The 14,991-nt window shown below is 55.2% G+C and overlaps 1 protein-coding gene across 4 annotated transcripts in view; it reads left to right on the top strand.

The window, feature by feature from the left end:
* Window positions 1-14,564, top strand: part of PLCG1 (phospholipase C gamma 1) — a 52,018-nt gene extending 37,454 nt beyond the window's left edge. The window contains exons 14-32 of one of the 4 annotated variants that reach the window (XM_052789432.1): window positions 27-149; window positions 1,088-1,189; window positions 1,422-1,609; window positions 1,910-2,110; window positions 2,575-2,694; window positions 3,008-3,188; window positions 3,532-3,609; window positions 4,069-4,172; window positions 4,420-4,516; window positions 4,645-4,714; window positions 5,536-5,693; window positions 6,512-6,608; window positions 7,067-7,291; window positions 8,128-8,276; window positions 10,149-10,263; window positions 10,468-10,629; window positions 10,959-11,047; window positions 11,738-11,922; window positions 12,285-14,564. In XM_052789432.1, coding sequence (XP_052645392.1) covers window positions 27-149; window positions 1,088-1,189; window positions 1,422-1,609; window positions 1,910-2,110; window positions 2,575-2,694; window positions 3,008-3,188; window positions 3,532-3,609; window positions 4,069-4,172; window positions 4,420-4,516; window positions 4,645-4,714; window positions 5,536-5,693; window positions 6,512-6,608; window positions 7,067-7,291; window positions 8,128-8,276; window positions 10,149-10,263; window positions 10,468-10,629; window positions 10,959-11,047; window positions 11,738-11,922; window positions 12,285-12,327 — 2,487 coding nt within the window. In that variant the 3' untranslated portion in view covers window positions 12,328-14,564. Of the gene's footprint in view, window positions 1-26; window positions 150-1,087; window positions 1,190-1,421; window positions 1,610-1,909; window positions 2,111-2,574; window positions 2,695-3,007; window positions 3,189-3,531; window positions 3,610-4,068; window positions 4,173-4,419; window positions 4,517-4,641; window positions 4,715-5,535; window positions 5,694-6,511; window positions 6,609-7,066; window positions 7,292-8,127; window positions 8,277-10,148; window positions 10,264-10,467; window positions 10,630-10,958; window positions 11,048-11,734; window positions 11,923-12,284 lie in introns of all 4 variants that reach the window. The other 3 variants (XM_052789419.1, XM_052789426.1, XM_052789409.1) reach the window with 3 other exon arrangements.
* The last annotated feature ends 427 nt before the right edge of the window (window positions 14,565-14,991 follow it).

Genomic DNA, 14,991 nt, shown 5'->3' with positions numbered 1-14,991 from the left:
GCCTGACCTGCTCTCTCATCCCACAGCACAAGAAGCTGGCAGAGGGCAGTGCTTATGAGGAGTTACCCACGTCCGTAATGTATTCAGAGAATGACATCAGCAACTCCATCAAGAACGGGATCCTCTACCTGGAAGACCCCATCAATCACGTACGTCTCTCTCTGCCACTGTCACCCTGGCCCCGCTTTGTGGGCTCCATAAATGACATGGTAACTCCGTAAGGCACTGTGTGGTGCTGGAAGGAAGGGCTGTGGTGCAAACGATCTAAGAGGCCGTTGGCTTATTCTGTTTCTCAGGAGTCTCTGAAGGCTGGGGGAGTTTTTATGCTGGCTCTCTCCTGTGCTTTTCCCTAGGCATCTCCTGTTGGCCCTTGTTAGAGGCAGAAGGCTGAGCTAGAGGGAGCTCTGGGCTGATGCACTGCAGCTGCTCTTGTGTAATCTGTATAGCCTGTTATCTGTTGCTGCAGTAAGTTCTAGTGATGGCCTGCATTTCTAGACCCGCCTGCCTCCTACCAAGTGCCTACACACTTAACACACCTAAACGAGCATTCTGCTTTGTAAAGCTCTGAGCATTCATTTTACTGTGTGCATTTACTTATGCACAGTCCACTTCTTCAGCTGCTTTGCTTTGCTGAGGATCTGTCAGGCAGTCACACGCGAATGAAGCAGGTTTTTGGAAGATAGGAAAGTGCAATGGTAAAGTCGCATAACCATCTCTGATATCCTCATCTCTGATAGCCCGTGTGCTGAATCCATGCAGAGTGTTTTCTTTATGCATTGATTTGCTTTTCATTTGGTCATCTCCTTTTAATACATGCTGGGGTGTTTGCACTGTGATCTGCAGTCACTTTGTATGCAAGACCTATCACATGCTGGTTTTTTGCTATAAATCCATGCTTCGGATCTGGGGGATGTCTTGGAAGCTCCAGCGACTCCACTGAAATCAGTGTTGCTGGTGACTATCCTTCACAAACCTGATCTCCCCTCACTGCTTGTGCTGATCAGGAAGAGATGATCCCAGGGACGGGTGGTGGGCTAGCTTGGTGCTTCCTCAGGGGTCTCTTTGCCCAGAGTTTGTTTCCTTGCAGGAGTGGAACCCACATTACTTTGTCCTGACCAGCAGCAAGATCTATTACTCTGGGGAGACAACCAGTGATCAAGGAAACGAGGATGAGGAAGAGCAAAAGGAGGTGAGGGCTGCCTTGTGTGATGGTGAGTTGTTCCCCTAGAGAAAGGACTTGACTGCCCAAGGGGCTGAGCATCTCCACTGCCAGCTGACTTCAGGGGGAGATCCTGTGGTGGGAAGGGTGGGAGCTGCTTCAGAAGCTCCCTCGTCCTGGTTGGAAGACCCCTGGGCAGAGCAGACTCCGGCACCACGAGCTGCCCTCAGTAACGCAAGACGGTGGCTTTTCCCCCTGCCAGGTGAGCAACAGCACTGAGCTCCACTCCACGGAGAAGTGGTTTCACGGCAAGCTGGGAGCAGGACGCGACGGGCGGCACATTGCAGAGCGGCTTCTGACAGAGTACTGCATCGAGACGGGGGCTCCCGACGGCTCTTTCCTCGTCAGAGAGAGCGAGACCTTTGTTGGAGACTACACCCTCTCCTTCTGGTGAGGGCCACAGGCGCCAGCCCGCTGCTCGGGGTTGCTCCTGGGGTAGTCTTCATCCTGACACCTTCTTCAGTGGTGGGGTCCCATTCCCCAGTGGTCTGCGAGCAGGCTTCTCCCCTTTTTCCGTGCCCCAGCATCACATCAGCTCACTGTGCCAGTGCAGAAGGGTCAGGTCCCTAGGGACCCTTGCATGATAGGTCTCCTGTGGGGCAGGAATGCCATGTTCAGGCTGGAGCTGTGCCTGAGGCAGGCGCAGAATCTCCACAGGTGACCCTGGTTTACCACCTCCCTCTTCTGCAGGCGCAACGGGAAGGTGCAGCACTGCCGGATCCACTCGCGGCAGGACGCCGGCAGCCCCAAGTTCTTCCTGACGGACAACCTGGTGTTCGACAGCCTCTACGACCTCATCACCCACTACCAGGAGGTGCCGCTGAGGTGCAACGAGTTTGAGATGAGGCTGACGGAGCCAGTGCCACAGACCAACGCCCATGAGAGCAAAGAGTGAGTGCGTGTTTGGGGAGGGTGGGCCGTGTCCGTTGGGCAGCTGGGACCCCATGGGAAACCCTCCTAGATCTCTCCGCAGTCATTCCTTCCCTGCTGGAGCTCTCTGGTCCCCACTTGCTCCCTGTGGGGCTATCAGTGTCACAGCAGCCATGCTGGCCAGCTTCGTTGTTGATGGAGCTGGTTGTCGTGGAAGCTTAGTGCAAAGAAAGTTGGTACTGGGCTTGGTTGGGATGCCCTCACCTATGCCGCATGTCACCAAATGGCTGTGTTCCTGCCTGTCCCATAGAAAGAAGACAGCCCTGTTGCAGTGTTACATATATGATGATCTCTGTTCCCTGTCCTCCTTTTGAGGATTCAGGCAGCCTTTTGTGGGCTGGAGGGGAAACCATGTGGTATGGCAGAAGTGTGGGATGAGCTGGATGCACAGAGACCCGTGCACAGTGACGTGTCTTTCCTGAAAGGTGGTACCACGCCAACCTCACCCGGGCCCAAGCTGAGCACATGCTGATGAGGGTGCCACGCGACGGAGCCTTCCTGGTGCGCAAGAGGAGTGAGCCCAGCTCCTACGCCATCTCCTTCAGGTGTGTCCCTGGGAGAAGGGTGGTGGGCGTGGGAGGTGGAGCTGGGATGCTGCAGTGTGTGAAAGAGCAGGAGAGGGGACATGAGCCCTGACGTGAGCCCTCCCAGAGCTCTTCTCACTCCTGGATGGCCCTGGATAAACCTTGCAGCCCCTTGAGAGCCTTTAGGACCCCGCTCCTCTTCCCATCTCATGATGGGAGATGGCTGTGCTCGGCAGCCAGCCCGGGAGCACCTTTTGCTTAGGTGTCTTTATTTTGGCAGAGACCCTCTCTTGCCAGGTGCCAAGCAGCTTCTCTCTGTCTTTCCATCTGCCAGGGCGGAAGGGAAGATCAAACACTGCCGAGTGCAGCAGGAGGGCCAGACCGTGCTGCTCGGCAACTCCGAGTTCGAGAGCCTGGTGGATTTGATCAGCTACTATGAAAAGCACCCACTGTACCGCAAGATGAAGCTGAGGTACCCCATCAACGAGGAGACGCTGGAGAAGATAGGGACAGCGGTGAGTGTGGGTGGCCGTTGGAAGGGCTAAGCCAAAGGATGATGGATATGTCGGTTTTGAGCTTGTGCCTTGAAGTCGTGTTGTGTGAGCCATCTCTGTGTTTCGCAGTCCACACCTCTTGGGGCTTCATGTCCTGTTGGAAATGCTTATTGGCTTGAGTGAGATTTATTGCTGCCCCTCTGACCCAGGTCAGTAGGGAGTTTGTGCTTGGGCATCTGTTTGCTGTGTGCAGCATCATCTTTGGTCTTGTGCCTTCCCTGGGGTGCTCTCCCTACCCCCCCAAGGTAGGGGACCTGTTGCCTGCAAAGCCACAGTTGTCACCACTGGCCTTTTGCTTCGACAGGAGCCGGACTACGGAGCCCTTTATGAGGGACGCCACCCTGGGTTCTACGTGGAAGCCAACCCCATGCCCACCTTCAAGGTACGCTCTCACTGCTTGGCTTGAAACAACCTGCAGGACCTGACAGTTTAGCAAGTGTCTCTTTATTTTCCAAGAGCTGTATTAGTTTGCACACTCATTTCTAGACCATGCAGGGAGACACACTCCAGGCTGAGCCTGCAGGTTCCAAGGCTGGGCTGCTTCTTGTTCTGAACTCTCCAAACTAAACCCATCAGTGGCTCTGGCCCAAAGCAAAGTGCCTGTGCGGGGCCATACCAGACTTGTGACCTCTGGTTTGGCATAAATGGGGCCTTGATTTGTTCTGCAAGGGTCACTAGGGTCTGGCAGCCTCTTTAGCAGGGTTGGATGCTGTCTGCACACGACGTGCCTCACAGCCCCCCAACAAACATGTCTGCAGTGGGAGGTGACCTCTCATCCCATGGGCTTGTTGTCTGTGTGACCATCTGCTGCCCAGCCTCATGGGACCCCTCCTCATTGCAGTGCGCAGTCAAAGCCCTGTTCGACTACAAGGCACAGCGGGAGGACGAGCTCACCTTCACCAAAAATGCCATCATCCAGAATGTGGAGAAACAGGAAGGAGGCTGGTGAGTTGGTCCTGAGCCTCCTTTTTCCCTTGGGGACACAGTCAAACCTTGGTGTCACCATTCATACAAAGGTGTGTCCCCTCTAGGGTTTGGTCTGTTTGGGGATTGCCCACAAGTTGCACAGCCCCAAAGCCTCGTGAACCCTAAAAGCAGATGATGGAGGAGCTGCCTGTCCCCTGTGACACCCTGTCAGGATGCTCTGGGATCCCATGGTGGGTCCTGACGCTGTCCCTTCCCTCTCTTCCAGGTGGAGAGGAGATTATGGTGGCAAGAAGCAGCTGTGGTTCCCTTCCAACTACGTAGAGGAAATTACTGGTCCCAGCAGCCTGGAGCCAGAGCGGGAGGTGAGCTTGTGCCTGAGCAGAGCAAGCGGGGCTGGTGGGGAGGAGCGCGTGTGCGCATCCCCCCGTGCTTGGCCACACTGCCTGGCACCGTGCTCAATGCCATCCTGCCTGTGCTTCATTCCCAGCAGCAGCTGGATGAGAACAGCCCCCTGGGAGACCTGCTCGGAGGTGTCCTGGATGTGCCCTCCTGCCAGATCGGTGAGTGCCAGGGAGGGATGGAGGACTGGGGGGTATCACAGTCCCGTCGTGTGATGCTTGCAGGTCTTCTGGGCCAAAGGGCTTCGGTCTCTGTCTGTCTCGAGGCACCCCTGTGCCTGCTGCAAGCAAACACCAGTCTATGGCGTGTGCTTGCCGTGTGGTGACATGCTCCGCTGCCGCTCCCGGCACAGAGGATGCCTTGAGTTTGGGGCTCAGACATGTCCCTGCAGCCTGAGTACAGCTGAGGAGTACCCAGGGTCATGCCAGGGAGCCGCTCCATCATGCCTTGAACCTGCTCTCAGAGGACAGCCGCCCTATGGGCAAGGGAGCTCAGACCGATTTTGTAGGCTCCTTTTCTGTAAGGATTTGTCCTGCCTTGCATACATGTGGTCCAGCCTCCCTGCCAGGCTGCCGCAGGCTCTGGGGCTCCTGGGCGCTGGCTGAGCTGGGTCCAGTCTGCAGCTCTCTGCCATCCCTGTGCTCCCCAGAGGACACTGTGCTCCTGGTGGCTGTTCCCCCCTGGGCACTTCAGGGCACAGAGAGAAGAAGATGCAGGAGTGGGAGGAAGAGGGCATTACAAAGGCCCCAAGAGGCTTCTCAGGCCTCGCAGGATACACTCTGCATCCTCACCTGTCGCTTCATGGGCTCCTTCTGCTGCCTGCAATGGCCAGAAGTGGGAGCATCTCCTCTTAGCTGAAGAGTCCCGGGGCAGCCATGAGACTCCCTCAGTATCTGTCCTCTCCTTTCCTCCCTCCGTGGTGTGAAGGACTTGGCTCAGCGTCTGCTTGTGACCTTGCCCTCTGCTCCCTCTCCCCACACAGCCATCCGCCCCGAGGGGAAGAACAACCGCCTCTTCGTCTTCTCCATTAGCATGGCCTCAGTGTCGCGCTTGTCCCTTGATGTGGCAGCCGATACGCATGAGGACTTGCTGGACTGGGTGAAGAAGATCCGGGAGGCAGCCCAGACGGCTGATGCACGGGTGAGTCTGGAGAGCCCTTGGCAGGGGAGACACCTCCTTGCCAAGTCCTGGATTTTCCAGGAGCTGAGGAGCAGGTGGAGGTTGGTGGGGGGGGTGGTGAGATGGCAGCCTGCGACAGCTGGCAGAGCGGTCACAAAGATGATAAAACCAGAGTAATCTTTGCCAATTAGGACGAGAGGAAATGGCCTCAAGTTGTGGCAAGGGAGATTTAGGTTGGATATTAGGAAAAATTTCTTTACTGAGAGGGTAGTCAGACATTGGAATAGGCTGCCCAGGGAAGTGGTTGAGTCACCATCCCTGGAGGTATTCAAAAAGCGCGTGGACGGGGTACTCCAGAACATGGTTTAGTGGGCATGGATGATGGTTGGACTCAATGATCTTGAAGGTCTTTTCCAACCTAAATGATTCTATGATTCTATGATATAGCAAGGGGTGGTGGCCACACATTGTGGCTTGAGAGTTTCAGGCTGGACATCTGGGAAGATTGGTCCATCGGGAGGGTGTCGCAGCCTCAAGAGGTGGGGGATCTCCATCCGTGGAGGGTGGCAAAGCTCAGCTACAAGGCCACAGCTGCCCTGCACTGGTACCGGTGCCAGTACTGCTTCAGGCAGGAGGTAGGACCCACCAAAGGCCCTTCCCATGGGCACTTTTGTGGTGTCCCCCCATGCAGACCCAGCAGACCTGCCAGTGGTTCCCACAGCGTGAGCAGGAGCGGCCACACCAGGCCAGTGCTGCTGTTGACCACAGTTGGTGAGCTGGGTTATCCAACGCTGCTGCTCCCACCTGGCCCTGACAACTCTCTCTCCCTCTCTCGGCAGCTCTCCGAAGGGAAGATGATGGAGAGGAGGAAGAAGATTGCCCTGGAGCTTTCGGAGCTGGTGGTCTATTGCCGACCTGTGCCCTTTGATGAAGAGAGTGAGCATCTGCCGGTCTGGTGGCCGCCGCAGGCAGTCATCGTGGTGTCAGAGGCCCCACGGTGTGCCCCGAGGTGCTGCTTTGGCTAGATCTCAGCAGAGGGCAGATGTCCAAAGCAAGCTGGAACCAGTTTACATTAGAACTCTGGAAATGTCCTTCTCCAAAGGGTGGAAGTTCCCTTCCCCATCCCTCTCTTGCTGGGATCTGTCACCATCCAGAGCAGCTGCTGAGGGAGTGGGGCTGGGGAGCATCATGCCCGATCACAGAGAGTGGTTTCGATGCTTTCAACCATTGGTGTTGGGCACCTGGCAAATGCCTGCAGGGGCAGAGCAGGCCTGCACAACCTGATGGTGACTGAGCCAAGGGAGGAGAGGATGGTGTTAGGAACGGGCCTGGGGTGGTTGAAGCATCTAGAAAAGGAACGTGCTCCTGGCTTACACTGTGCTGTCTCCTCCCAGAGATCGGCACAGAGAGGGCCTGTTACCGAGATATGTCCTCCTTCCCCGAGACCAAGGCGGAAAAGTACGTCAACAAGATCAAAGGCAAGAAGTTCCTGCAGTACAACCGCCTGCAGCTCTCCCGCATCTACCCCAAGGGCCAGCGTCTCGACTCCTCCAACTACGACCCCCTGCCCATGTGGATCTGCGGCAGCCAGCTGGTAGCACTCAACTTCCAGACCCCAGGTGAGGGCAGCAGGCAGGGAAGGTGGGCAGGCTCCTGGGTACCCTGTGCCTCCTCCCAGCCACCTGCCTGCAGCCCTGCTAACCCGATCCTGGCAAACAGGGGGTCTAGGAGGGGGTCCGCAGTCTCCATGCCAGGTGCAGGGAGCAGGACCCCGTGTTCATGTCCAGGCACGTGGTTGCCACAGGGGGGATGTGCTAGACTGACCCCGGCTGAGCCAGGAGGTTGTGAACAGAGAGGAAGCAGGGAGTTCCTCCAAGGTACCTGGCAGCAGGCAGAATGGGCAGGGGACGTACCAAAGGGGACATTGCAGCCCCAGCCCTGGGACACCGGCTGGTTGCAGCGTCTGAGTCAAGCTCGCTGCTCTGCTCACCTTCCCCCAGCTTCCACTGCTGCTCCTGCTGTGCAGTCCAGCCTTCCCCTTCCCCTGGCCCTTGCCAAACCCTGCTGTGAGCCTGTTCAGCTCGCCAACCCACCAGAAAACTACCTGCCTCTTTTTTCCTGCTGGCTTTTTCATTCCTTTTGTGAATTCAAGCATCTCACACGGCAGTTTGGCAAATGCTAGAGCCAGCACAAGGAAAGCTGAAAGGAGAGGGAGGAAAAGAAGGGGGTGACCCATGGAGCACTGGGTAGTTGGGCAGATCGTGCATGAGAAAGTCACCCCATGGCCCCAGCACGTGGACAGGCTGCAGTGAGGCCATGGTGCACAAGGCATTGCCAAGGGATGGGCCAGGTCCCCTTGCAAAGGGTTTCACACGAGGCACTGATAACCCAGGTGATGTGGCTTGTGGAAAGGGCACAGGCTCTCCTCCCTCCATCTCCTGCCTGTGCTCTCCAGATAAGCCCATGCAGATGAACCAGGCCTTGTTCATGTCCAGCGGCCAGTGTGGGTACGTCTTGCAGCCAGCCAACATGCGAGATGACATCTTCGACCCCTTCGACAAGAGCACGCTGCGGGGGGTTGAGCCGCTCTCCATCTCCATTGAGGTCAGTACCTCATCCCAGTGTGGGGTCAGATCCACGCGGTTATACCGAGCTTGGGGTGATAGAGTGGTTTTTCCGGGTTCCTGGCCCCTGTCTGCAGCTGCTCCTCACCAAACCCCTCAGCCCCTGCCTAAGAGCTGTCCCGCAGCGCAGGCTTGGAGAGCGCTCGCGGAAGGGGGAGACCCATGGGTGCTGCTGAGGGAAGTGCCACCGACCTCCCTGGGCGCCTGGAGAGGAGTAGCAGGAGCATCCGTGGATGCTCCCCCCGGGATCCCTCCCGCCCAGGGCCCAGTGCCGGCAGGTGGCATCCACGAGCCGCAGAGGTGGCATCCCTGTCCCCGGAGCTCGGCTGGGACTGCGCGGGCGCAGGATGGCTCCCAACGGGGTAACACAAGACCTGTGCCTCGTCCCCTCCTTGTCACTGGGTTGCTCCAGGCTCAACATTACTGACCTTGCTGTGTCCCCTTCCTTCCCGGGACGATGCTCGAGGTCGGAGCGGACTATTCAGCCCATTTCTGTGTTGCGCTGCTGGTGATGATAAGAGGACGGGGGGCTGCTGGTGGGGGGTACCGGAGGATGGACTGTGGACGCCCATTGAATCTTTTTCTTCCTGCGTGGCGGGACTGAGGCTGGACCGTTCCTGTGTCAGCTCACGGAGCTGCACAGCAGAGGCTCTGCAGGGGTATGGGACAGCTCGCCAAAGCTCCTGGAGGGAGGGGAAGGCTATGGCTGTGCCAAACCACATGGCTCTTATGTTTGGACCAGTGGCTGTCGCACTAGCCTGTACAGGCATCCGTAGTGGTCTCGCAGCTGAGCAGTCGGCAGTTTCCTTTGCAAGTCCCTTCAGCTCAAGCAGACCTTGGGGAGGAGGCAGCGGGAATCCTGCCTTTAGGTGCTCACAGGTTTCTGACAACATGCACAAACTGCAGCTCCTCTGAGGCCCCTTCTGTTTTGGAGTGATCCCACCTCAGAGAGCCACTGCCCTGCTCAGGGAGGACACCCCATCGTGTCCCATCTGCACCATCAACCGCGTATCCGCTGTCTCCCTAAAAATCCCTGTCTGTTTTCCAAACTCTTCCTGTATCTTGGGATGCAGCTGCAACGAGCAGGTGTCAAGAGTCGCTGTGCTGTAGCCTGTCACCGTCTCCTTTAAGAGATGGGCTCAGCCTTTTGTCCTCTGGCAAAACTGCCCGATGTCCCCACCAAAGCCAGCTTTCACGGATGGAGAAGCCGTCTCAAGCCCAGCATGACTCAAAGCACATGATCCAGCGTTGGCAGCGCGTCCTTCCCCTGCAACAGCAGCGTGCCGACAGCACGCTGGAGTGACATATGGCCACTGGCAAGAGGGAGCTGAGATTTCTTTCTCCTGCAAGGAAGCAGGTTGTCATTTGAGTTGAGCACAGACTGTGCTTTGAAAAGGAGGCAGAGCAGCAGCAGAGAGCAGCTCCTTTTCGTCCTCAAGCCCAAAGCAGGAGGCCCGAGAAGTTTCAGCAAAGAAGGGGGTGTCCAGCGTAGCTCTCCAGGCGAGGGAAGGCGGCTCGGCTTGGCAGCCCAGCTCCAGCTTGGCAGGCTGGAGGAGGGATGCTGTGGTCCCAGCCCTAGCTGTGCAGGCGGCAGACAGGAACCTGGGGCAGTTCAGCTGCCTTTTTTTATGGCTTACAAGTCAAATTGGTGATCGGTAACACCATAGCAGCTTCCAGGGGTGGGAGCTGTTTTTCTCCACAAGGCAGGCAGGGCTGGGCTGGCTGTCAGTGTTTCTTCTCTCTCCAATTAGCAGAGCCAGGGTGATTTATTTGGAAAGAAAATGTCATAGTATGCAAACAAGGTTTTTCCTTTGCTCCTGTCTCTTACCAAGTCTCTCCTGCTTCTGCCCAGGTCCTGGGGGCCCGGCACCTTCCCAAAAATGGAAGAGGAATCGTTTGTCCTTTCGTGGAGGTGGAGGTGTCTGGGGCTGAGTATGACAACGTTAAGCAGAAAACCGAGATTGTGGGTGAGTGGGTTAGTGAAGGGAAGGGAGAAGGATGCACCACCACTCCTGACCATGGCGTGAGCAGTGGGCACTGCAGCAAAGCCTGGCCCTGGAGTGGGGGCTGCCCCCACGCTGCCCCTGAGCTCAGCATCAGCCGTGGTGGGCAGCAGGGGGGCACAGGGCTTGGCGGGGGGCTGCCCATTGACAGTGGTGTTTTGTGACTAGCGGACAATGGCCTGAACCCTCTCTGGACCCCGAAGCAGTTCCACTTTCAGGTCAGCAACCCTGACTTTGCCTTCCTCCGCTTTGTGGTGTACGAGGAGGACATGTTCAGCGATGAGAACTTCCTGGCTCAGGCCACCTTCCTGGTGAAAGGCTTGAAGACGGGTAAAGCGCTCGGGGAAGCGGGGAGGGGGGGGTGTGTGTCATGGTGGTCTTCACCAGTTTGCTAATTGCTTCCTTAAGCCAGGGAGACGCTGAGTTTCATGGGAGGACACTGTCAGTCCCGAGGCTGGCTCAGTCCCTCCTGTACCCATGCCAGGTCACATCCCCAACCAGGTAAAGGAAGCAAGCAGCACTTTACTAACATCCCTCAGGGCCGACTGCTGCTTGGGGGGAGCTGGGGGGGTTGGAGAAGGCCCCCTTGAGTTCTGTGCCGGGAGACTGACACGTCACTGGCTATGCTGCGAGTGACGCCAGGGCTGTTTCTGCCGTAGGTTTCCGAGCTGTACCCCTGAAGAACAACTACAGCGAGAACCTGGAGCTGGCTTCCCTGCTCGTCAAGATAGACGTTTTCCCGAGCAAGGTAAGGCTGGGTCACGCACAAGAAGGTGACTGTGCTGCAGGGCTGAGGAGCACAGGCAGCGAACCCTGCCTGGTGCTGCCCGCTGTTCTGCTCCGCTCACCTCCACAGCAGCATGGCTCTGCACTGCTAGCAGGTCGGTGCAGCGAAGCTCAGCATTTGTGGCCTGGCCTGAGTGTGTGCAGGATGCTCAAGTTTTCAGCATTGCACTGTTGTGATGCATGGAGGGCTGGCAGGATGGGAAGCACCAGGCTCGCCTCCTGCAGCGAGCCGGGGCCTTTCAGGCAGGGTCCTGCCTGGACTGCATTTGACTTGCCTGGATATCCCTTCAGCAAAAGCTGAAGGAGGCAGATTTGCTCCATCCCAGTTCCCATCTGCGCTCCGGGGAAGTTATAGCTCAGTATCACAGAGCCCAGCTCATCCATGTTGGCATAAGCAGAAGGCAAGGCTCCTTCAGAGACAGATGTTTCTTTTATTTCTTCATTTAAAATGATGCTGGTGGGAGCCAGCGATGGTTGTTAAAGACAGAGCAGCTGCGTGTTGCAAACGCTGAGACCCCATGAGCCCTGGACACCCTGCGTGGCAGCTCACAGGGCAGCCAGGGCCCTGCATCAGGACTGCCTTTACTACAAGGCATACACTTTAAAATCCTAAGCTGTTTACTACTGTATTTTTTTTTTCTGATCCAAGCAGGAGAATGGCGAAATAAACCTCTTCAGTGCTTCAGCCCTACGGGAACGAGCAGGGGATGCTTCCAATCAGCTGCTGGCAAGCAGAGGCAGAGAGGGGTCCTTCGAGTCGCGGTACCAGCAGCCCTTCGAGGACTTCCGTGTGTCGCAGGAGCAGCTGGCTGACCACTTTGAGAGCCGGGAGCGAAGGTATGCCAGTGCTCTTTGAGCAATTCCCAGCATGAGACACTCCCCATAGCATTTAGTCTCCTTGGTGGAGGCAGATAAATGCAGCCTCCCAATAACCCAGAGCCCTTGTTTGCTGTGTGGAAGCCCTAAATTTCAGTATGAAAGTTGTGCCAGTTCTTGGGGGAGTCGCTGCTTTGGGGTCTATGGGAGTTGGGTGGGACAAGGAGCTGCCACCCCGCAGCCGGTGGCACTTTTCCCCAGCACGGGGGATGTGCTGAGGCCCTGCTTTCCTCCTGTGGGGCAGCTTTTGATATGGGTGCATTGCCCTTGACCATCCCTTGGTCAGCCTGAGCTGTGTCCCCTCTCTCTGTGCCCCCTTGCAGGGTACTGCGGAGGACCCGGGTCAACGGGGACAACCGGCTGTAGCCCATTCGGCGGGTGAAAGCACCTCCAGTGCTTGTGAATCTCACGGCACGCTGTGAACTGGTTTCTATGGAAACGGCACTGCTATGGCCTACTTTCAGGCAGCTTTTCCAGTTTCTCTGCTGAAGTGTGTTCCAGTGGAGAAATAAAAAAAAAAAAAAAAAATTGGAAAAAAAAAAAACCAACCCAAACCCTAACCAACCCCAAACACCCACCAACCTTCACCACCAAGCCCTTAACGAAGCACATCAGTGCATACAGCCTGCCAGCCACCGAGGTGAGAGACAAAACTGTCTATAATCGCAAGGAAAGAGACCTTAAAAAAAAAAAAAACAAAAAACAAAAAACCACAAAACCCCAACCAGCCCTCTGCCGCTGCTGCTCTGCCCATATTCCTGGAGATCCTGCTCCTGCGCAGCTGCTGGAGTCCCTCTGCAGCCATCCTGTGCTGTACCTGTTCCCAGCGCACCAGGCAAGGGGGGACTTAAGCAACCAAAGCAGCACATATCTCTGTCCTGGCGGCATCGCATCTACCTACCTGTATAGCCACTGCCTATGGGTCCAGTAGTGAAACTCTACATTTACAAGGCCGCTCTAGCTTTAAATGACAATAAAAGTGTCAGTATTACATGCGTGGTGGCTCAGGTGTCTGGCGGTTTGCCCTCCTCCAGAGGTGTCTGGCTGGTGCTGGGTGGAGGAAACTGGCCTGCAGCCCTGCCTGGGGTGGGGGGACTGCACTGCTCCCTCCTTCCTCCTGGCTTTAGGGAGTTTGCAGCTACTGGGGGGAAAAAAACTAACCAGGAGCAGCCGTAGGTTTAATGTTGTTCACTCAAAAGGATAAAACAATGCTGACCATGATTTTCTGAACCGGGCTGGGGACAAGCAGTTACTCGAGGCTGCAGAAGGGCTCTTAGGATGAAGGTATCTGGGCACCGGCACACTGCTGGGACATTCACACATGGCCTTACCCCACTGGTAAGTTGTTGTGCTTTTAAAACAAACGGAAGGGTTGTGACTGAGCATTCCTCCCTCCCAGCCAAGCAGCTGGGGTGCAGCCCACAGCCATCCCCATGCATGGGGCAGCTCTCGCTGTTGTGCACTGGCAGGACCAGGCATAAGGGCATCACCATGGGCTTCCCCTAACCCCAGTGCAATCACCAGTCGACTCACATTCGTCTTTTACGCTCTTTATTTAGGAACAACCAAAAATGTCTGGTTTCATTTCAACAAACTGTACAAGCAAGCTCTTCCCCTCGCCCACCCTCACATCCACATATACAAAAGGAAGGGAAACTTGCCGTTCACTTCTCAGAAGTGGCATTGTTGCTACAGGGAGTTCTTGCCCTCAGAATAAGAGCAGGTAAAGTCCATAGCAGGTACAAGCTACCCTAGCCCTAGTAATAGCCACAGCCCACAACCACAGGCAGCTTCACTTTTTTTCTCTTTAAAACCTTTACCAAAAGTAAAAATTATTTCCTGTCTCACACGATTGCCAAGGTGACCATCTAAAATTGTGGTCTTAAAAAAAACACAATAACAACCCCACTGGAACCCCCCACACCTCCCCGGTACAAAGACGGTTTACACAGCAGAGCCCTTGCTCTGCTCCCTAGCTGCAAGGCCACCCTTATGAAAGGTCCCGTTGCAGCTACAATTACATTTTCCTTTGGATAAATCCAAGCAAAAATTCCAGGTCATTCAGCACCAGCATGATTTCTAAATAACAATAATTAAAAAAAAAAAAAAAAAAAGAGACCCCCATTAGGCTGACTTTGTGGTCTGCTGAGAAACAAAGTGATCAACACGCTGTTCCCAAAGTCTCTCTTTTAGTGCAATGTTAGTATGTGCAAGGGGAATCACAGCCACGTACCCATAACACCACCAGGAGCCAGATGGGGCAGAGAGAAAGTGCAATTTTAGCAAGAATTTTTCTATGCCATGGATTCCTAGCCCAACCTTCACTAGCACCAGTAAGAAAGAGTCCTCCTAATACCACCCTCCATCAGTACAGGAAAAAAGTGGCTTTAACTGTGCCATCAAAATATGGCCAGCATCAGCCAACAGAGCACTCTTTACTGGAACAGGCAATAACAAGAAAACAAAACAAAAAAATAACATAAATCACTGCTTAGGTAACAGAGCTCCCTTGCTCTGCTTTAAAGTTTTGTAATGCTAATCCAGCATTCCTGGCAGGGACCACTGCCAGTAAAATATACAGCAGAAACTAAACTTGAAAGAAAGGGGGAAAAAAAAAAAAAAAAAAAAAGGTATAGCTTGCAAGTTTCTCATCCCCCCCTCCGTTTGTAGTGTTGCCTCATCTTACCCTGCTGCTTTTGTGATCAACCGAGAAACTACAACAGAGGTTACTGCAGTGAGCTGAATCACATCAGGCCACTGGTTGATTTGAAAAGAGCAAAGCCAAAATTATCCAGGCAACAGGAGAGAGAAGTTTATAAGCATTTTAAATACTATCATCAACTTGACAGGAAGGTGCAGTATCAAGTTAACTTTCTAATTTGTGCCTAAGTGCTGAAAATCATTTTTCTCTTCTGATTCCCAGCGTCCCAGCTTCCAAACATCACCTTCTGATCAGGTTGTCTCTATAATGTCTTTAAGAGAGGGGCTGCAGGGAAAGCAGAATACAATACATCTACCCGTGACCAAAAA

Source organism: Harpia harpyja, chromosome 1 (assembly GCF_026419915.1).
Source record: "Harpia harpyja isolate bHarHar1 chromosome 1, bHarHar1 primary haplotype, whole genome shotgun sequence".
NCBI classification, from domain to species: domain Eukaryota; kingdom Metazoa; phylum Chordata; class Aves; order Accipitriformes; family Accipitridae; genus Harpia; species Harpia harpyja.
The sequence above is the reverse complement of the archived record's forward strand: the minus strand, read 5'-3'. Positions and strand labels throughout refer to the sequence as shown.